The sequence below is a fragment of the Lucilia sericata genome, unplaced genomic scaffold (genome assembly GCF_015586225.1).
Source record: "Lucilia sericata isolate MDLA Ls3-8-SP2 unplaced genomic scaffold, ASM1558622v1 Contig000881F_arrow, whole genome shotgun sequence".
Classification (NCBI taxonomy): domain Eukaryota; kingdom Metazoa; phylum Arthropoda; class Insecta; order Diptera; family Calliphoridae; genus Lucilia; species Lucilia sericata.
Window position 1 is genome coordinate 81,736 of NW_023994871.1, and position 23,122 is coordinate 104,857.

At 29.5% G+C, this 23,122-nt stretch overlaps 3 protein-coding genes across 4 annotated transcripts; 1 reads left to right on the forward strand and 2 right to left on the reverse strand.

The window, feature by feature from the left end:
* Positions 1–484: 484 nt before the first annotated feature.
* LOC119608805 (rhythmically expressed gene 2 protein) lies at positions 485–4,618 on the forward strand. 2 transcript variants are annotated; one of them, XM_037963332.1, is made up of 4 exons: positions 485–818; positions 858–1,067; positions 1,130–1,215; positions 3,958–4,618. In XM_037963332.1, exons 2-4 carry the CDS (start codon positions 907–909, stop codon positions 4,521–4,523), a joined length of 813 nt encoding a protein of 270 aa, XP_037819260.1. In that variant the 5' UTR covers positions 485–818; positions 858–906; the 3' UTR covers positions 4,524–4,618. The 2 variants fall into 2 exon arrangements, with proteins under 2 accessions (XP_037819260.1, XP_037819258.1); XM_037963330.1 differs by having other exon boundaries at positions 486–1,067.
* Positions 4,549–5,530, reverse strand: LOC119608806. Its single transcript, XM_037963333.1, has 2 exons — positions 5,136–5,530; positions 4,549–5,079 (listed from the first exon to the last, which is right to left on the reverse strand). The coding sequence occupies exons 1-2, from the start codon at positions 5,461–5,463 to the stop codon at positions 4,646–4,648; spliced, it is 762 nt and encodes a 253-aa protein (XP_037819261.1). The 5' UTR covers positions 5,464–5,530; the 3' UTR covers positions 4,549–4,645.
* A 2,988-nt stretch (positions 5,531–8,518) lies between these two features.
* LOC119608807 (TOM1-like protein 2) lies at positions 8,519–23,122 on the reverse strand. The gene is given in 11 exon segments (XM_037963334.1): positions 8,519–9,325; positions 9,583–9,633; positions 9,953–10,046; positions 12,450–12,531; positions 12,593–12,909; positions 13,011–13,071; positions 13,074–13,179; positions 13,238–13,327; positions 13,389–13,634; positions 13,636–13,841; positions 22,807–23,122. Coding segments are annotated over 11 exon segments (1,506 nt in total). The 5' UTR covers positions 22,868–23,122; the 3' UTR covers positions 8,519–9,133.

Consider the following 23,122-nt stretch of genomic DNA (forward strand, 5'->3'; position numbering starts at 1 on the left):
TATAGACTAGACTATAGACTAGACTATATACTAGGCTATAGACTACTCTCTAAACTAGACCGGAGACTTTTGAATCGATCTTTTTTCTATTCCCCTTTCATAAAGTATGGTATTTTAATTGTCTACCTTATTCGCGTTTTACTTTAATGTTTATGTTTATTTTTTATTATGTTCTAGTATGACTACACAGTTTTTGTTTTCCTCAATAATGCACGTCTTCCATAATTTGACATAACGATTGAATACGAAATCATCATCAGCATACTTCTACCCATCCACACCAATCTCCCTCCTTCTCAACGACATGTGTACGAAATATCAGAAACAAATGACGTTCGTTCCATTATTAAACCGAAATAATATAAAGACAGAGGGGGCAAAAAAGTCGGCTTATCACACAACCAGTAAAGCCAACAACAACAATAACAGTAATATAAAGTATAGAACATGAGAGAAGATTAAAGAAAAGACAGATAGACAAACTGATAGACCGATGTTGGGACGAACGGACGGACGGATAGACACATGGACGGACGAACGACTGGAAAGAAAGTAGCAAAAATAGCAATAATCAGTTTCAGTTTCGTTTTCAGTTGAGTTGAGTTTTATTTTTTATTTATTTGAAATAAACTAATTTAGATTGTTGTACGAACAAGTATTTATATTTTTGTGTTATAAAAAAAGTTTGTTATTGTTATACGATCGAGTACTTCATTCAGTAGCACAGAAAGCTTTAGTCAGTCTAACCATCTAGTCAATCAGTTATTGGGAGCTGTTGAGCGAAGCAACCCCAAACACTACTTGCTATCTTAAAACGGAAAGAATTACAATTGGAGTTAATAACAAATAAAGTTTTTAATTGAAAATCAATAAGTTGTAGTAAATTGAAAATTAATTTAAATAAATATGACCAGCAGTTTAGCACGTTTACGTTTAATAACCTTTGATGTCACTAATACTCTGCTGAAATTTCGCACCAGTCCCGGTAAACAGTATGGAGAAATTGGTGCTCTTTTTGGGGTTTTATGTGATAATGATGATTTGGCTAAAAGTTTTAAATCCAATTGGTGTGTATTTTTTTAATTTGTTTAAATAGAATATTATAATTTCGATGAAAATTTAATCGCAGGCACAAAATGAATCGTTTATATCCAAATTTTGGCAGAACCTCAGCTTTAATGGACTGGCAGCAATGGTGGCGTGAGTTAATATCACGTAAGTGTGCAATGAGTGTGAAATCTAAAATATAAATTAATTAAAAAAATACTAAGATTTGTGGTACATAGTAAATTAATTGAAAAAAAAAATTCCTAAATTAAGTGAAAATAGTGAATTTTCACTGACAAAAAATTTGTGACAATTATTAAGAGTTGTATCTTGCTGGGTTAAAGTTCATAATTTTGAAAGTGTGTATTCAATCAATTTTTTAACAATTGTACATTTTTCTTAATTGAAAGAAAATAGCACACTTACACTTAAAGAAATTTGTGTGCAAAATTAATGGACAATTGTGTTTTGAAATCGTCATTAATATCGCGTGTAGATCATTTTAACTATTAAAACGGAAGATCAAAATTTTTACCATAAATTGAAAATATAAGTTGTCAATTGTTTAATTTCATAAAAAGTTATCTATTTAAAATATTGAATATCATTACAATGTTAAATATTTTATTGAATATCTGTTTGAAAATTTAAGAAATGATTGAAAATCTTTTTAAAAATTAGGAAAATATGATAATTTTTTGACAAATTTTAATGAAAATACGCAAGGTCAAAGGTCAAGTGTTAAAAAATTAATTTTACCAAATTAATGAATTTATCGAAAATTCTATAAAAAGTGAGAATTTATTGAAAATTCTTTAAAAAGTGAGAATTTACCGAAAATTCTCTAAAAAATGAGGATTTATCAAAAATTCTCCAAAAAATGAGGATTTATCAAAAATTCTCCAAAAAGAGAGACAAATTGACAATTCTCTAGAATGTGAGAATTTATCGAAAATTCTCTAGAATGTGAGAATTTATCGAAAATTCTCTAGAAAGTGAGAATTTATCGAAAATTCTTTAAAAAGTGAGAATTTATCGAAAATTCTCTAAAAAGTGAGAATTTATCGAAAATTCTTTAAAAAGTGAGAATTTATCGAAAATTCTCTAGAAAGTGAGAATTTATCAAAAATTCTCTAAAAAGTGAGAATTTATCGAAAATTCTTTTAAAAGTTAGAATTTATCAAAAATTCTCCAAAAAGAGAGACAAATTAACAATTCTCTAGAAAGTGAGAATTTATCGAAAATTCTCTAGAAAGTTAGAATTTATCGATATTCTCTAAAAAGTGAGAATTTATCGAAAATTCTCTAGAAACTGTAAAGTTATCGAAAATTCTCAAAAAAAAATATAATTTATTGAAAATTCTGTAAAAACTGAGAATTTATTGAAAATTCTGTAAAAACTGAGAATTTATTGAAAATTCTGTAAAAACTGAGAATTTATCGCAATTCTCTTAAAAGTGAGAATTAATCGAATATTCTCTAAAAAGTGAAAATTTATCAAAAATTCTCCAAAAAGTGAGAATTTATCGAAAATTCTCTAAAAATTAAGAATTTTTTGAAAATTCTCCAAATAGTGAAAATTTATCGAAAATTCCCTAAAAGGTAAGAATTTATCGAAAATTCTCTAAAAAGTAAGAGAGAATTTATCGAGAATTCTCTAAAAAGACGGAATTTATCGAAAATTTAAAAAAACAGAAAATTTATCAAAAATGTTCCAAAAAGTGAGAATTTATTGAAAATTCTCTAAAAAATGAGAATTTTTTCAAAATTCTCCAAATAGTGAAAAACTATCGAAAATTCCCTAAAAGGTAAGAATTTATCGAAAATTCCCTAAAAAAGAGAGAATTCTCTAAAATGACAGAAAGAATTCAACGAAAATTTTCTTAAAATAGAAAATTTATCTAAGATTCTGCATAATAATATAGAATTTATCGAACATTCTCTAAAAAAAAGATCATTTATCGAAAAATTCCTTTATAATAAAATGTCGTACGTGTCTTCTCTTCCTTTTCCAAAGTTCAAGTTCAATAAACAATTTGTAAACAAAACGTAGAAAAAAAATTTATAAATTGTATTAAAATGTTTTGTTTTGGCCCAGTTAGATAATTTGCAATAGATAATCTACATACTTATTATGATAAGAACAAAAATAAAATTCTTTGTTAACGAATTTGTTATACCCTTCATCTAAAAAACTTCCAAAATGTTCTGGAGTAATAGATATTTTATTTGTAACCGGTTTTAGTCAGTATTTCTAACAAAATGTTAAGCTGAAACTGATTCCTAATATCAAATTTTCCAAAACTTTTTTAAAATCATAAATTTGCCATGTGTTTTAAGAAATTATCTTTTAACATTAACAATTTATAGTTGTAATTTGGTATAAAATCTTGTTTAGAACATGAATCAACAGAAATATTCCATTACCATAGATTACTGATTGTTTTTATTGTTATATTTTAAATTATCCCCTAAAGATTTCTAAAACAATGTGTGATAATTTTGACGTCTGTCCCAACATGCGCCAATATAGTAGAGATATAATACAATAATATACATATATAAATATAACTGATAAGATTTCTTAATGTTATTGTTTAGAGTTTATTAGATTAGAATTTCGGTTAGTAAACAAAAGATTTCAAAAAACTTATGAAAAGATTTTTTTAGAGTAACTATAAATAGAAACATAAGCTAAAAGCAAGTCCTTTCCTTTCAAAAGTCTAGTCTATAGTCTAATATATGTAGTCTAGTCTATAGTCAAGTCTATAGTGCACTCTATAGACCATTCTGTAGTCTAGTCTATCTTCTAGTCTATAGTCTAGTCTTTCATCTATTCTATAGTCTAGTATTCTATAGTTTCGCCAATAGTCTATTTTGAAATTACACTCAACTGTCCTCTATTTTCAGATACCTTTGATGAATGTGGCGCCAAAATTCCAGATGATAAAATCGAAAACTTCACCAATCACTTGTTGGACTTATACAAATCGACCTCATGTTGGGAACACTGTAATGGCAGCATTGATTTACTCAATTACTTGCGCATGCAACAGCAGCTGGGCATGAAGGAATCACCCAATCGTCAGCCACCCTTTGCCATGGGCGTCATAGCTAATTTCGATCCACGTCTAGTAGTTCTATTGAAAAATCTTAAAATTGATCATTATTTTGATTTCATTTTAAATTCATACGATTGCAAAGAGGAAAAACCAAATAAGGAAATATTCGGTATGGCCATTAAGGCAGCCGATATTAAGGATCTCAAACCAGAACAATGTCTACATATAGGTGATGGCCCCACCACCGACTATATGGCAGCGAGAGCTTGTGGTTGGAATGCCGCCTTAGTGCATGAACGTAATGCCCAATATTTAATGAAGAAATACGGTGAAGATAGAATCGATAAGAACTATGTATTTCCCAGTCTGTTTGATTTCCATAAGAAGTTAGCAAATAATTGTATATATTGGTAGTTTAAGAAGAATAAGCATTTTTTGTGTTCATTATTAAGTTTCCTTCTTTTTTGTAATGTATTTAAATAATTGTTAATAAAAACTAAATAAAATAACAAGTAGTTTACTAAATTATGTAACAATTACTTTTGGGGTTTTATATCAGCCAATAAGGTGGAATGTTTTTCGAATAGCTCCACCAGTGGATCTTGGGGTTTATTGAATTCACGATCATATTCAATGCCTATGGCCCAAAGGGATTCTAAGTCATAGGACTCTCTTTTGATGGGTGAAAAGATATGTAAAGCTATATTGCCCAAATCCATAGCCATCCAATCACGACTTTTTTCGCCCTCAATGCGAGGTAAAATATCACCTTTTTGACGTTTTATTTTATAAACTCTTCGCACAAACTCAGCCATGGCTAACATATGACGATAACTGCGACCACTGCATACCACCATGTAATCTATGTATTTCAATTCTTTGGGCACGGAGCAGACAAATATATCTTCAGCATTTTCTTTGCGCAAGACATCCACCAAATCCTCTATATCGAAAACACCGGTAAGGCCACCTAAATTAGAATTTTTTTAATTAAAAATGCCGGCTTTTTTTCTACAAGTTGCTTACGCTTCAAATTTAAACCCGCATAACTATCATCCACTATTTCGTCAGGTTCATCTTGAGTCTGATAGCGTTGACGTTCCTCGAATATATCCAAAATCTCGGGAGATTCTTCCTCTCGAAATATTTTGTATTTTTGTCCTAAAGCTCTTGTTAGATCATTGTCCTCCTGCTGGTTGTTCACACTTTCCGCTTGAAGAATTTTTTGTTTTTCCTGCTTTTCTTTCAGAGATTTCTCTGGTTCCGGCTTGGTAAATTCATGATGAAAACATCTTAAAACTGGTACACTTAATCTTTTATCGTGTATTAAACGAAATAATCGTGAATTTATCATTTTTCTTGAACAAACTTTGTAAAATTGTATTACAAAAGAGTTTTACAGTGTGTTTATTGTTTTGTTGTTAACTGTCAAAAACATGTGTTTTTGTTTTGATTATGAAATGTGTAAAAGTTGGCAATACTAATTTGTATTAAATATTCAATGGTAAGGCGATAACATTAAAAATGAAAAAATTATCGATTTTAATAGAGTTGTTAAAGGAAAAGAGCATAGACAGATAGATAGATAGATAGATAGATAGATAGATAGATAGATAGATAGATAGATAGATAGATAGATAGATAGATAGATAGATAGAGATAGATAGATAGATAGATAGATAGATAGATAGATAGATAGATAGATAGATAGATAGATAGATAGATAGATAGATAGATAGATAGATAGATAGATAGATAGATAGATAGATAGATAGAGATAGATAGATAGATAGAGATAGATAGATAGATAGATAGATAGATAGATAGATAGATAGATAGATAGATAGATAGATAGATAGATAGATAGATAGATAGATAGATAGATAGATAGATAGATAGATAGATAGATAGATAGATAGATAGATAGATAGATAGATAGATAGATAGATAGATAGAGATAGATAGATAGATAGATAGATAGATAGATAGATAGATAGATAGATAGATAGATAGATAGATAGATAGATAGATAGATAGATAGATAGATAGATAGATATAGATAGATAGATAGATAGATAGATAGATAGATAGATAGATAGATAGATAGATAGATAGATAGATAGATAGATAGATAGATAGATAGATAGATAGATAGATAGATAGATAGATAGATAGATAGATAGATAGATAGATAGATAGATAGATAGATAGATAGATAGATAGATAGATAGATGATATATAGATAGAGATAGATAGATAGATGGATAGATAGAGATAGATAGATAGATAGATAGATAGATAGATAGATAGATAGATAGATAGATAGATAGATAGATAGATAGATAGATAGATAGATAGATAGATAGATAGATAGATAGATAGATAGATAGATAGATAGATAGATGATAGATAGAGATAGATAGATAGATAGAGATAGATAGATAGATAGATAGATAGATAGATAGATAGATAGATAGATAGATAGATAGATAGATAGATAGATAGATAGATAGATAGATAGATAGATAGATAGATAGATAGATAGATAGATAGATAGATAGATAGATAGATATAGATAGATAGATAGATAGATAGATAGATAGATAGATAGATAGATAGATAGATAGATAGATAGATAGATAGATAGATATAGATAGATAGATAGATAGATAGATAGATAGATAGTAGATAGATAGATAGATAGATAGATAGATAGATAGATAGATAGATAGATAGATAGATAGATAGATAGATAGATAGATAGATATATAGATAGATAGATAGATAGATAGATAGATAGATAGATAGATAGATAGATAGATAGATAGATAGATAGATAGATAGATAGATAGATAGAGATAGATAGATAGATAGATAGATAGATAGATAGATAGATAGATAGATAGATAGATAGATAGATAGAGATAGATAGATAGATAGATAGATAGATAGATAGATAGATAGATAGATAGATAGATAGATAGATAGATAGATAGATAGATAGATAGATAGATAGATAGATAGATAGATAGATAGATAGATAGATAGATAGATAGATAGTAGATAGATAGATAGATAGATAGATAGATAGATAGATAGATAGATAGATAGATAGATAGATAGATAGATAGATAGATAGATAGATAGATAGGTAGATAGATAGATAGATAGATAGATAGATAGATAGATAGATAGCTAGATAGATAGATAGATAGATAGATAGATAGATAGATAGATAGATAGTAGATAGATAGATAGATAGATAGATAGATAGATAGATAGATAGATAGATAGATAGATAGATAGATAGATAGATAGATAGCTAGATAGATAGATAGATAGATAGATAGATAGATAGATAGATAGATAGATAGATAGTAGATAGATAGATAGATAGATAGATAGATAGATAGATAGATAGATAGATAGATAGATAGATAGATAGATAGATAGATAGATAGATAGATAGATAGATAGATAGATAGATAGATAGCTAGATAGATAGATAGATAGATAGATAGATAGATAGATAGATAGATAGATAGATAGATAGATAGATAGATAGATAGATAGATAGATAGATAGATAGATAGATAGATAGATAGATAGATAGATAGATAGATAGATAGATAGATAGATAGATAGATAGATAGATAGATAGATAGATAGATAGATAGATAGATAGATAGATAGATAGATAGATAGATAGATAGATAGATAGATAGATAGATAGATAGATAGATAGATAGATAGATAGATAGATAGAGTGTAGATAGACTAGGTGTATAGACTAGACAGTGTAGTCTATAGTCTGGTCTATAGTCAAATATATAGTCTGATTAATAGTTTGGTCTAGAGTCTAGTCTTTAGTCTAGCCTATATTCTAGTCTATAATCTAGCCTATAGTCTAGTCAAAACTGAAATCCTGTTTTCAACTTTCTATTTTCAAATAAAAAAAAACATTTTTTATTCTGTTGAATATAATTTAATATTTATTTTTGGAAAAAAGAAAAATAAATAAAAATTTAATAAAAAACCTTATAAAATTTGAATAAAGTATTTAATTAATATTCTTAATGAAACTCGTTAACAAACAAATATTAAACGAATTTAAAATAATTAAACAAATAAAACAAAATGAATGAAATGTTTGTATAATTTAAAAGTCTTTAATAAGACTTTAATTTGTATATACACTTGAAAAAAATACACGAATAAATTATAATTTAAAGCAAAAAAAAAATTACAAATAATAACAACAAAACTTAAAATTTAAATATATTTTAAATACTAAAGCAAAAAATTTAAAAAGAAATAGAGCAAGAAACAAAATTTAACATTTAACATTAAGAATATAAACAAAAACTTGAGCAAAAATTGTAACAAAAAGGAATTTGTTAAAGAGGGTCTTTTTTTTTAGTTTAATATAAAGTTAATTTAAAGCCATAAAGGGAATTATTTAAATTTGTTTCTGATATAAAATTAATAAAGTTAAACATAATTTGTAAACAATGATATACAATAAAGTTTTACACAAAAATTATTAGTTTTAAAACACATTTAAACATATAAAAAAGTGTGTTGTTGTTGGCTGTTGTTGTGTGTTTATTTTTTACTTTAGTTTTTACGCTTTTTTTAATGAAATAAGTTAAAGTTAAGTGGGTGTGTGTGTGTATATATAAGAGCAATACTTTTTTTTAATTATTTTTTTATTTTGTTAGTTTTTCTATATCATTAGTAATGTTAGAGTGTTTTTTATCATTAGATATATATATGTATGTATAAATAAATTGTTTATCGTTTATCGAGTTATCGTTTTATCTATTACTTGTTGTTGTATTTTGAATTAGACATTTAGTAAATAAACAATTAAAGCCAATATTATTTTAATAATATTATAATAATGTGTGTTGGTTGTTTTCCTTTCATTGATGAGGTTTTTTTTCTTTTCTTTTCAGACGAAGTAGTTAATAAAAGTAGAAATTTTAACAACAAATTATATAAATACTCCAACAACCATAAGCTCAAAGTAATAGTAGATCTTCTTCGGCTTTTTTCGATTTATTTTTATCCGCTGTTGCTGTAAGCTGTTGAGCATTATCTAAATTATTAGTGGCTTGTATAGTGGGAAGATTTTCGGCCGCAGCAGCTCGTTCTTCAAGAAATTTATCAAATTCTGAGCTGGTTACCGTTTCCTCTAGACCCTCAATCTCTTTCTGCAATAGATAATTTAGAAAACTTTATTAACTATATATTTGTATTTAAAAAAAAAAGTATTTTATAATTTGATTAATTATAAAAAGCAAATTATACATAAAATGTTGGTGGTTGTTTATTTGGCATGATGTTAAACTAAAATGTAACTAAAATTTATTAAGGTGAAATGAAACTACTACCAAAATTAGTTTAATTTAATCAACTAAAACGTATTAAAAAAAATTAAACAAAAAAATATAAAATAATCTTTACTTACAGAGCTGCCTAACCATTCTTCCATCTCATCGATCTCATTTTCTTTAGCAGGCTTTTTTGTTTTGTATTTTTTATATTTTAAACCAAAATAATTTATATTTCATTTTCATCAAAAACATAAAATCCAAACATAAAGTTAAAGTTTTTTTTTTTTTTTGTTTTTTTTAACACAAGTTTTTTAAAAAAGCCATTTTAAATTAGAAAAAAATTAAAAAAAAATAATTGATTAAAATTTTTGTAAAATATATTTTGCCAATTTGTAAAAAAAGAAATATTTATAAAAAAAATATATTTATATAATAAAGGAAAAATAATAATGAAAAGAAATATTAGTTTCTTATGAAATCTTTAGCAATACTCACTTTACTTACCACCGGCATATTGTTGCCGGGACGTTTAAAGGGTGATCCCAAACTGCCAGCGGTGGCGTCCAATGTTGGAATGTCTTTTAATAAATCACTTTTGCTAGAAAAAGAAAGTGTTACAATTTGTAAAGAATTTCAGTGATATTAAAAATATCGATTATTCGAATATTTTAAATATTTATACATATTTTTAATTTCGAAGAAATTTCAATATTTCGGTAAAATTTCGATATTTTGACGAAATTTCGATATTTAGAGAAACTTTGGTGAAATTTGGATATTTTTCAAAATTTCAATATTTTAATGAAATTTTGACATTTTTGTGAAATTTTAATATTTCAAATTGCGAAATTTTGATAACTTTCCATATTTTGAGAAAATTTTGATAAATTTCAATATTTTTTTCGTATTACGATATTTATTTAAAATTTCAATATTTCAGTAAAATTTCGATATTTTTGTGAAATATCAATATTTCAGAAAAATTTTAAATTTTCGACGAAATTTTGCTAAAACTTCAATAATTCGATATTTCAGTGAGATTTCGATATTGCGGTGATATTGTAGTGAAATTTTTATTACAAATATATTATAGTCTCGATAATAGATAAGACTATAGTCCAGACTATAGACAAGACTATAGTCCACACTATAGACAAGACTATAGTCTAGTCAATAGACACGACTATAGTCCAGACTATAGACTAGACTATTATCCAGACTATAATCCAGACTATAGACAAAACTATAGTCCAGACTATAGACAAAACTATAGTCCAGATTATAGACAAAACTATAGTATAGACTATAGACAAGACTATAGTCCAGACTATAGACAAGACTATAGTCCAGACTATAGACAAAACTATAGTACAGACTATAGACAAAACTATAGTCCAGATTATAGACAAAACTATAGTCCAGAGTATAGACAAGACTATAGTCCAGACTATAGACAAGACTATAGTCCAGACTATAGACAAAACTATAGTCCAGACTGTAGACAAAACTATAGTCCAGATTATAGACAAAACTATAGTCCAGACTATAGACAAGACAATAGTCCAGACTATAGACTAGACTATTATCCAAACTATAGTCCAGACTATAGACAACACTATAGTCCAGACTATAGACAACACTATAGTCCAGACTAAAGACAAGACTATAGTCCAGACTATAGACAAGACTATAGTCCAACTATAGACAAGATATAGTCCAGACTATAGACAAGACTATAGTCCAGACTATAGACAAGACTATAGTCCAGACTATAGACAAGACTATAGTCCAGACTATAGACAAGACTATAGTCCAGACTATAGACAAGACTATAGTCCAGACTATAGACAAGACTATAGTCCAGACTATAGACAAGACTATAGTCCAGACTATAGACAAGACTATAGTCCAGACTATAGACAAGACTATAGTCCAGACTATAGACAAGACTATAGTTCAGACTATAGACAAGACTATAGTTCAGACTATAGACAAGACTATAGTCCAGACTATAGACAGACTATAGTCCAAACTATAGACAAGACTATAGTCCAGACTATAGACAAGACTACAGTCCAGACTATAGGCAAGACTACAGTCCAGACTATAGGCAAGACTATAGTCCAGACTATAGACTAGACTATTATCCAGGACTATAGACTAGACTATTATCCAGACTATAGTTCAGACTATAGACAAAGACTATAGTCCAGACTATAGTCCCAGACTATAGTCCAGACTATAGTCCAGACTATAGTCCAGACTATATACAAGACTATAGTCCAGACTATAGACAAGACTATAGTCCAGACTATAGACAAGACTATAGTCCAGACTATAGACAAGACTATAGACAAGACTATAGTCCAGACTATAGACAAGACTATAGTCCAGACTATAGACAAGACTATAGTCCAGACTATAGACAAGACTATAGACAAGACTATAGTCCAGACTATAGACAAGACTATAGTCCAGACTATAGACAAGACTATAGTCCAGACTATAGACAAGACTATAGTCCAAACTATAGACAAGACTATAGTCCAGACTATAGACAAGACTATAGTCCAGACTATAGACAAGACTATAGTCCAGACTATAGACAAGACTATAGTCCAGACTATAGACAAGACTATAGTCCAGACTATAGACTAGACTATTATCCAGACTATAGTCCAGACTATAGACAAGACAATAGTCCAGAGTATAGACAAGACTATAGTCCACACTATAGACAAGACTATAGTCCAGACTATAGACAAGACAATAGTCCAGAGTATAGACAAGACTATAGTCTAGACTAAAGACAAAGCTATAGTCCACACTATAGACAAGACTATAGTCCACACTATAGACAAGACTATAGTTCACACTATAGACAAGACTGTAGTCCAGACTATAGACAAGACTATAGTCCATTCTATAGGCAAGAATATAGTTCAGACATCGAAATCCAACATTATCAAATTTCGAATTTAATTAGATTTGTTTAACTTACTTGTTGCCATTAGTGCGAGATTGTGCCAACATATCAAATTCATCGGCATCCTTGGCTGTTGGTTTCGTTGTATTACTGACACCTTTAAATAAGCAAAATAAATTAATAAATTAAGTTTTTACCATTACTTCAAGTCTCCATACCTAAACGACTAAAACTATTTAACAAATCATCTTTATTACTATCGGGAAAATCTAATAATTTTGGTGATTCAGCGGCGGCAGCACCACCTGCAGCAGCTGCACCAACCGTAGCTGCATTCGATGGTGGTGGTATACCAATGGCAGCGCCTAAAACTGCTGATGGTGAAGTGACACCAGTGTGACTGGCACGATTCTTCTCATAACGTTGATGACGCAAGAACAAGTTGTTTAACTCATCATTGATGCGTAGCAATTCAGCGGTCAGTTCATCATCGGTAACACGACCAATTAGATCAACAATACGTGATTGCATTTCTCTGTGAAGAAAAGAGAATTAAGGTAAACGATTGGCTGTAGTAGTAGACTAGTAAATACTTTACATTTTGCTAGTCTTGATTTCTCGTTTAATAATACTTACTTGCATGTAGCTGTTAAATCATTGAGTAATTGATAATCATCCGGTTCCTCTTGGCCCGGTTAAGTTCTGTCAACATTTCACCTAAAATCGACATGTTCATCGATACAATTTCCAATTCAGAGTGTAATTTAGCAATTTGTTCTGCCGAGAGTTGTGTGGGACCAGCAGCCTAAAGAAAAATTTTAAATTTATATAAAATTTTACAGATATTGATCTATAAATCTTACCGGTAAAGCTGCTCCGGTCATAATGGGATGTTGTGGTGATACAGCAGCAGGTTGACTCATAACCTGAGGTGGTGGCTGCTCGGGAACACTCTATAAAACAAAACCATGAAATAGTTATCCATCTTTTTCAATACCTTCTTGTTTCTCTTACCCTTTGAGGTGTATATATGGGAGCCATATTTTCAGCATCTGGCTGTGGGAATTCAATACCCTTATTCTTTAGTTCGGTATACATTTGTGTTACCCCATTCAAATCTGGTTGATTTTTAAACGCATCTGCCCAAGTCTGTATAAGACTGAGTACTTTTTCCTGCACCACCATGGGTGGATCATTTTTCGGACCTATCAATTTAACCAATTCTTGTATAAAGTCTTTTTGAGCCACTAGCACATGGAAACGCTTTGCCACAATTCTTAACACAAGTCTCTAAGACAATCAGGGTAAACATAATGACTTGATTATTTTTACCAGCATTCTGTTGTAAACGTTTACGTATGGCTTTCATGGCATCACGTGCTGTATCGGAAGATTCATTGATCATATCGCAGATTTCCATATTGAGAGCCCAGTTTTCAGATGCTAAAGATGCATCGGTGGCTTGTTCTAAACAGATAACATAAAAATTAATGTTTAATTAACTTTTTAGCATAAAATACATTTATACAAAGTATTTTTGTATACCATTTAATTAACACATATTTAAATGTAATATTTAAAAATTAGCACTTGAAAAAGTCTTCAATATTTTTTTAAATAGAGCTAAATATTTTTCCATAATTAACAAGTTTACTGAAAAAGTATATTAAAGTTTAAATGGAATTATATTCAATTTCAATATTTTGGAAATTTTTCAGTTCAAAATAAAGTCTAGTCCATAATATAGTCTATAATCTAGTCTATAGACTAGTCTATAGTCTAGTCTATAGCCTAGCCTTTAGTCTAGTCTATAGCCTAGTCAGTAGTCTAGTCTATAGTCTAGTCTATAGTCTAGTCTATAGTCTAGTCTATAGTCTAGTCTATAGTCTAGTCTATAGTCTAGTCTATAGTCTAGTCTATAGTCTAGTCTAATAGTCTAGTCTATAGTCTGTCTATAGTCTAGTCTATCTAGTCTAGTCTATAGTCTAGTCTATAGTCTAGTCCTATAGTCTAGTCTATAGTCTAGTCTATAGTCTAGTCTATAGTCTAGTCTATAGTCTAGTCTATAGTCTAGTCTATAGTCTAGTCTATAGTCTAGTCTATAGTCTAGTCTATAGTCTAGTCTATAGTCTAGTCTATAGTCTAGTCTATAGTCTAGTCTATAGTCTAGTCTATAGTCTAGTCTATAGTCTAGTCTATAGTCTAGTCTATAGTCTAGTCTATAGTCTAGTCTATAGTCTAGTCTATAGTCTAGTCTATAGTCTATAGTCTAGTCTATAGTCTAGTCTATAGTCTAGTCTATAGTCTAGTCTATAGTCTAGTCTATAGTCTAGTCTAGTCTAGTCTATAGTCTAGTCTATAGTCTAGTCTATAGTCTAGTCTATAGTCTAGTCTATAGTCTAGTCTATAGTCTAGTCTATAGTCTAGTCTATAGTCTAGTCTATAGTCTAGTCTATAGTCTAGTCTATAGTCTAGTCTATAGTGTAGTCTATAGTGTAGTCTATAGTCTAGTCTATAGTCTAGTCTATAGTCTAGTCTATAGTCTAGTCTATAGTCTAGTCTATAGTCTAGTCTATAGTCTAGTCTATAGTGTAGTCTATAGTCTAGTCTATAGTCTAGTCTATAGTCTAGTCTATAGTCTAGTCTATAGTCTAGTCTATAGTCTAGTCTATAGTCTAGTCTATAGTCTAGTCTATAATCTAGTCTAGTCTAGTCTATAGTCTAGTCTATAGTCTAGTCTATAGTCTAGTCTATAGTCTAGTCTATAGTCTAGTCTATAGTCTAGTCTATAGTCTAGTCTATAGTCTAGTCTATAGTCTAGTCTATAGTCTAGTCTATAGTCTAGTCTATAGTCTAGTCTATAGTCTAGTCTATAGTCTAGTCTATAGTCTAGTCTATAGTCTAGTCTATAGTCTAGTCTATAGTCTAGTCTATAGTCTAGTCTATAGTCTAGTCTATAGTCTAGTCTATAGTCTAGTCTATAGTCTAGTCTATAGTCTAGTCTATAGTCTAGTCTATAGTCTAGTCTATAGTCTAGTCTATAGTCTAGTCTATAGTCTAGTAGTCTAGTCTATAGTCTAGTCTATAGTCTAGTCTATAGTCTAGTCTATAGTCTAGTCTATAGTCTAGTCTATAGTCTAGTCTATAGTCTAGTCTATAGTCTAGTCTATAGTCTATAGTCTAGTCTATAGTCTAGTCTATAGTCTAGTCTATAGTCTAGTCTATAGTCTAGTCTAGTCTATAGTCTAGTCTATAGTCTAGTCTATAGTCTAGTCTATAGTCTAGTCTATAGTCTAGGCTATAGTCTAGTCTAGTCTATAGTAGTCTAGTCTATAGTCTAGTCTAGTCTATAGTCTAGTCTAGTCTATAGTCTAGTCTAGTCTATAGTCTCTATCTAGTCTATAGTCTAGTCTATAGTCTAGTCTATAGTCTAGTCTATAGTCTAGTCTATAGTCTCTAGTCTATAGTCTAGTCTATAGTCTAGTCTATAGTCTAGTCTATAGTCTAGTCTATAGTCTATAGTCTAGTCTATAGTCTAGTCTATAGTCTAGTCATAGTCTAGTCTATAGTCTAGTCTATAGTCTAGTCTATAGTCTAGTCTATAGTCTAGTCTAGTCTAGTCTATAGTCTAGTCTATAGTCTAGTCTATAGTCTAGTCTAGTCATAGTCTAGTCTAGTCTAGTCTATAGTCTAGTCTATCTATAGTCTAGTCTATAGTCTAGTCTATAGTCTAGTCTATAGTCTAGTCTATAGTCTAGTCTATAGTCTAGTCTATAGTCTAGTCTATAGTCTAGTCTATAGTCTAGTCTATAGTCTAGTCTATAGTCTAGTCTATAGTCTAGTCTATAGTCTAGTCTATAGTCTATAGTCTAGTCTATAGTCTAGTCTATAGTCTAGTCTATAGTCTAGTCTATAGTCTAGTCTATAGTCTAGTCTATAGTCTAGTCTATAGTCTAGTCTATAGTCTAGTCTATAGTCTAGTCTATAGTCTAGTCTATAGTCTAGTCTATAGTCTAGTCTATAGTCTAGTCTATAGTCTAGTCTATAGTCTAGTCTATAGTCTAGTCTATAGTCTAGTCTATAGTCTAGTCTATAGTCTATAGTCTAGTCTATAGTCTAGTCTATAGTCTAGTCTATATCTAGTCTATAGTCTAGTCTATAGTCTAGTCTATAGTCTAGTCTATAGTCTAGTCTATAGTCTAGTCTATAGTCTAGTCTAGTCTAAGTCTATAGTCTAGTCTATAGTCTAGTCTATAGTCTAGTATAGTCTATAGTCTAGTCTATAGTCTAGTCTATAGTTAGTCTAAGTCTAGTCTATAGTCTAGTCTATAGTCTAGTCTATAGTCTAGTCTATAGTCTAGTCTATAGTCTAGTCTATAGTCTAGTCTATAGTCTAGTCTATAGTCTAGTCTATCTCTAGTCTATAGTCTAGTCTATAGTCTAGTCTATAGTCTAGTCTATAGTCTAGTCTATAGTCTATAGTCTAGTCTATAGTCTAGTCTATAGTCTAGTCTATAGTCTAGTCTATAGTCTAGTCTATAGTCTAGTCTATAGTCTAGTCTATAGTCTAGTCTATAGTCTAGTCTATAGTCTAGTCTATAGTCTAGTCTATAGTCTAGTCTATAGTCTAGTCTATAGTCTAGTCTATAGTCTAGTCTATAGTCTAGTCTATAGTCTAGTCTATAGTCTAGTCTATAGTCTAGTCTATAGTCTAGTCTATAGTCTAGTCTATAGTCTAGTCTATAGTCTAGTCTATAGTCTAGTCTATAGTCTAGTCTATAGTCTAGTCTATAGTCTAGTCTATAGTCTAGTCTATAGTCTAGTCTATAGTCTAGTCTATAGTCTAGTCTATAGTCTAGTCTATAGTCTAGTCTATAGTCTAGTCTATAGTCTAGTCTATAGTCTAGTCTATAGTCTAGTCTAGTCTATAGTCTAGTCTAGTCTATAGTCTAGTCTATAGTCTAGTCTAGTCTATAGTCTAGTCTATCTATAGTCTATAGTATCTAGTCTATAGTCTAGTCTATAGTCTAGTCTATAGTCTAGTCTATAGTCTAGTCTATAGTCTAGTCTATAGTCTAGTCTATAGTCTAGTCTATAGTCTAGTCTATAGTCTAGTCTATAGTCTAGTCTATAGTCTAGTCTATAGTCTAGTCTATAGTCTAGTCTATAGTCTAGTCTATAGTCTAGTCTATAGTCTAGTCTATAGTCTAGTCTATAGTCTAGTCTATAGTCTAGTCTATAGTCTAGTCTATAGTCTAGTCTATAGTCTAGTCTATAGTCTAGTCTATAGTCTAGTCTATAGTCTAGTCTATAGTCTAGTCTATAGTCTAGTCTATATAGTCTAGTCTATAGTCTAGTCTATAGTCTAGTCTATAGTCTAGTCTATAGTCTAGTCTATAGTCTAGTCTATAGTCTAGTCTATAGTCTAGTCTATAGTCTAGTCTATAGTCTAGTCTATAGTCTAGTCTATAGTCTAGTCTATAGTCTAGTCTATAGTCTAGTCTATAGTCTAGTCTATAGTCTAGTCTATAGTCTAGTCTATAGTCTAGTCTATAGTCTAGTCTATAGTCTAGTCTATAGTCTAGTCTATAGTCTAGTCTATAGTCTAGTCTATAGTCTAGTCTATAGTGTAGTCTATAGTCTAGTCTATAGTCTAGTCTATAGTCTAGTCTATAGTCTAGTCTATAGTCTAGTCTATAGTCTAGTCTATAGTCTAGTCTATAGTCTAGTCTATAGTCTAGTCTATAGTCTAGTCTATAGTCTAGTCTATAGTCTAGTCTATAGTCTAGTCTATAGTCTAGTCTATAGTCTAGTCTATAGTCTAGTCTATAGTCTAGTCTATAGTCTAGTCTATAGTCTAGTCTATAGTCTAGTCTATAGTCTAGCCTATAGTCTAGTCTATAGTCTAGTCTATAGTCTAGTCTATAGTCTAGTCTATAGTCTTGTCTATAGTCTAGTCTATAGTCTAGTCTATAGTCTAGTCTATAGTCTAGTCTATAGTCCAGTCTATAGTCTAGTCTATAGTATAGTCTATAGTCTTTGAATGGAACAAATGCGCATAGAAATCAGGCCGTAGTATATTTGCTTATAAAAGTTTCTTACCGGCTTCTTTTATCAGTCATATTTTTTACCGTGTACCTACATATCTCTCAATATTGAACTAAATATAAAAGAAGAAAACAAAATACATTTCATTCCAAACAATATATTAGTCATCGTAAGCAGTAGAGGCACTGACTGATTTTCAGTATTTATTACTGGCGTTTTCATTTTGCTACAGTATTTGTAGTTCAGCGGTTTAATGGTTGATGATTACATAAAAAAAAATCAAACGTCTACGTATGGAAGACAAATAACAGTGAAATGTTATTAAATTGTTGCGCTTGGTTTAAAATTTGGAATGATTTTAATATGAATTATAATAATTATTCATTTTCATAATGCATTTAAACAAGATTTGTTAATCACTCACTTAGTAAATATATTTTGAAAATAAATGAGTTAAATATTTTGAAATGTACCTATTTGCAAAATAGACAAAATTTGTAGATCAAAATATTTTCTTTGAATTTTTATAAAGTTCAAGAACAAAAGAAAATTTTAGCTAGATTTTATAAATAAGAAAATTGAATTTCTTTTGTTTATATTAAAAAAGTATTTTGTTATATTTTACAACTAAAGATTAGATTACAATAATAAATCCATTGTCATAAGTTGAATTTCATTAAGACTTAATTAAGATAGCAACAATAGCAACAAAAATAAAACAAAGAATTATATTTTATGAAGAAACAAAAAACATTTTAAGAAATTTCTTTTTATAGAATCATATTATTATAACTTTCTTAAACAATAAATAGTAAAACCATAACAAAATTATATTAACAATTAAACGAAAGTATAAACAAGTGTTTTGTTTCAGTTTCTTTTATATTATTTATTTACTTTTAATTTCTTGGAAATAAAATTAGCATTTTTTATGAAAATTTGCAATTTTGGTAAACAATATGTTTTCTTATTTTTCCCTCATAAGCTGTTTTAATTATAAGTAGAAATTATAAGAATAATTTGGTTTTGTTTACGAAAAATTTGATATAAATTATTCAAGTTGTACGTAAGGGCTTTATTGAACAACAAAAACATTTTAATCGATATCGAAATAGCTCTATAATGATATACATACATAGTTTGGTTAATTACAAAAGGCATGTACAATTATTTTTAGATAAGAAACTTTGATTCATTCATTAAACACAACCTTCACCCGAAAAATGAGGATACAATTACCATTCAATAAAATGATAGACTAAAGACGAGACTACCGATCAAATTATCGACTAGAATTTCGAATAGACTGTTCTATCGAATAGACTGTGGAAATTCGACAAGATTATAGAATAGTTTATCGATCAGATTGTCAACTATACAATCGACAAGTCTATAGTCTAGTCTATAGACTAGACTACAGACTAGACTATAGACTAGACTATAGACTAGACTATAGACTAGACTAGACTAGACTATAGACTAGACTATAGACTAGACTATAAACTAGACTATAGACTAGACTATAAACTAGACTATAGACTAGACTATAGACTAGACTATAGACTAGACTATAGACTAGACTATAGACTAGACTATAGACTAGACTATAGACTAGACTATAGACTAGACTATAGACTAGACTATAGACTAGACTATAGACTAGACTATAGACTAGACTATAGACTAGACTATAGACTAGACTATAGACTAGACTATAGACTAGACTATAGACTAGACTATAGACTAGACTATAGACTAGACTATAGACTAGACTATAGACTAGACTATAGACTAGACTATAGAGTAGACTATAGAGTAGACTATAGACTAGACTATAGACTAGACTATAGACTAGACTATAGACTAGACTATAGACTAGACTATAGACTAGACTATAGACTAGACTATAGACTAGACTATAGACTAGACTATAGACTAGACTATAGACTAGACTATAGACTAGACTATAGACTAGGACTATAGACTAGACTATAGACTAGACTATAGACTAGACTATAGACTAGACTATAGACTAGACTATAGACTAGACTATAGACTAGACTATAGACTAGACTATAGACTAGACTATAGACTAGACTATAGACTAGACTATAGACTAGACTATAGACTAGACTATAGACTAGACTATAGACTAGACTATAGACTAGACTATAGACTAGACTATAGACTAGACTATAGACTAGACTATAGACTAGACTATAGACTAGACTATAGACTAGACTATAGACTAGACTATAGACTAGACTATAGACTAGACTATAGACTAGACTATAGACTAGACTATAGACTAGACTATAGACTAGACTATAGACTAGACTATAGACTAGACTATAGACTAGACTATAGACTAGACTATAGACTAGACTATAGACTAGACTATAGACTAGACTATAGATTAGACTATAGACTAGACTATAGACTAGACTATAGACTAGACTATAGACTAGACTATAGACTAGACTATAGACTAGACTATAGACTAGACTATAGACTAGACTAGATAGACTAGACTATAGACTAGACTATAGACTAGACTATAGACTAGACTATAGACTAGACTATAGACTAGACTATAGACTAGACTATAGACTAGACTATAGACTAGACTATAGACTAGACTATAGACTAGACTATAGACTAGACTATAGACTAGACTATAGACTAGACTATAGACTAGACTATAGACTAGACTATAGACTAGACTATAGACTAGACTATAGACTAGACTATAGACTAGACTATAGACTAGACTATAGACTAGACTATAGACTAGACTATAGACTAGACTATAGACTAGACTATAGACTAGACTATAGACTATAGACTAGACTATAGACTAGACTATAGACTAGACTACAGACTAGACTATAGACTAGACTATAGACTAGACTATAGACTAGACTATAGACTAGACTATAGACTAGACTATAGACTAGACTATAGACTAGACTATTACTAGACTATAAACTAGACTATATACTAGACTATAGACTAGACTATAAACTAGACTACTCCAGCTATATAGACTACTCTATACTCTAGCCTATAGGCTAAACTATAGATCACTCTATAATCTTGCCTATAGGCTATACTAAAGACTACTCTATACTCTAGCCTATAAGCTAAACTATAGAGTAGAATAGGCTGTAGACTAGACTTTAGACTAGATCATAGACTAGACTATATTATTAACCTGACTGTTGCTTAGATTATACATAATTTCACAGATTTTCTGTTTTAATTTCCATATACGACTTTATTTCTCTTCATATTTGTTGCTTTAACTAAAATTGTATTTTGTACATATCAATTATTAACAAAAAAAACCTTTTCATATTGAGGTTAATACAGATATATTAATAACCATAAACATAAAAGACATGATATTTAACAACAACACCATCAACAAACCGACCACCAAAAAAATAAAACGCAACAGCAATTGGTCAAGAACAAACAGTACTAACTATATTTTAACAAACCTTCAGACTAGAACATTTAATGGGTTGATAAACATCAGCGTTTTTAAACAAATTTGTTAAAAATTGTTTTTATAGAAACATATGGAAACTATCGTACATTATAAGAAATAAAAGAGTGTATCCGATAGTTTAGTAGTTAGTGTTCTAATCTGTCACACCGGAGGTCGTGAGTTCGATTTCCATCATAGCCACTAGTGAAGGAGAACACAACTAGACTAAAATACAGAAATCTTTTAGTTAGTTATAGACTCATTCCTATATTAAGCAGCAGTTTTATTCTATTAAATGTTTATAAAACAAAATTTACACAAATTTTGACAAAGAAATCCCTTTTATAGAGAATTTTTCTTTAGAAAGGCGTCTATTATAGATATATAATTTTTTATATAAATTCTATTTAAGATACAGACGTTTTCTTTGCGATTTATTTCTCTATTATAAACATTTGCTCTACAGAAAAAACATGTTACAAACTTAAGCAGAAACTAAAAAGCACTATCAAACATATGGTAGCGTGAAAACAACAATAAAAAAGAAATGAACTTTGATAAAAAACAACAAATATGGAGACAAACAAAAAACACACAAAGTCAAAACAACAACAATTTGTATTATTATTATTATTGTTATTGCACCTGAACATAAAAAAATGAGTAATTGAAAGTGCACACAGAGAAATGGTGAAAATTCAATTTCTTCAACTACAGCTGGTATTGGAAATGTTGGGAAAAAAACAACCAGACGTACAAAATTAGGCTTTAAATTATATATTCTAAAAAAACAAGATCAGCAAAAACAACAACGTAATAACAAAAGACATATACTGCAGAAATTTTGAAATTAATTAAATATGAAAAAAGAAAAATATGTAAAAAACTTACCAATCCTTTGGCCAACAGGCGTAGAAAATGGGTTGGTACCCACATTAAAAAATGAAGCCATTTTTTGTGTCTTTTTTGGGTTTGTTTTTTTTTTAGACTACAAATTAACACTTATATTTTTAAGAATGACATATAATTTCTTTTGTTTTTTAAGAATTAAACTTTTTGCTTTATTTTGTAATAATTTTTACAAATTATTTATAATTTTTACACTTAATTTAACACTTTTATGTTTTTTTTTCTCCTCTGTAATAAAATTTTCCGTATTCACTTTTTCACAGTGAAGTATTTTTTTCAGAATGACTACACAAAACAA

Excerpts from the sequence above, each read along its gene's own strand:
- LOC119608805 (XM_037963332.1), top strand. The coding sequence starts at position 907 with ATGACCAGCAGTTTAGCACGTTTACGTTTAATAACCTTTGATGTCACT. Across the intron at positions 1,068-1,129 it reads AAAAGTTTTAAATCCAATTG|GCACAAAATGAATCGTTTAT; the intron begins GTGTGTATTTTT and ends ATTTAATCGCAG. Across the intron at positions 1,216-3,957 it reads GTGGCGTGAGTTAATATCAC|ATACCTTTGATGAATGTGGC; the intron begins GTAAGTGTGCAA and ends CTCTATTTTCAG.
- LOC119608806 (XM_037963333.1), bottom strand. The coding sequence starts at position 5,463 with ATGATAAATTCACGATTATTTCGTTTAATACACGATAAAAGATTAAGT. Across the intron at positions 5,080-5,135 it reads TGCGGGTTTAAATTTGAAGC|GTGGCCTTACCGGTGTTTTC; the intron begins GTAAGCAACTTG and ends ATTCTAATTTAG.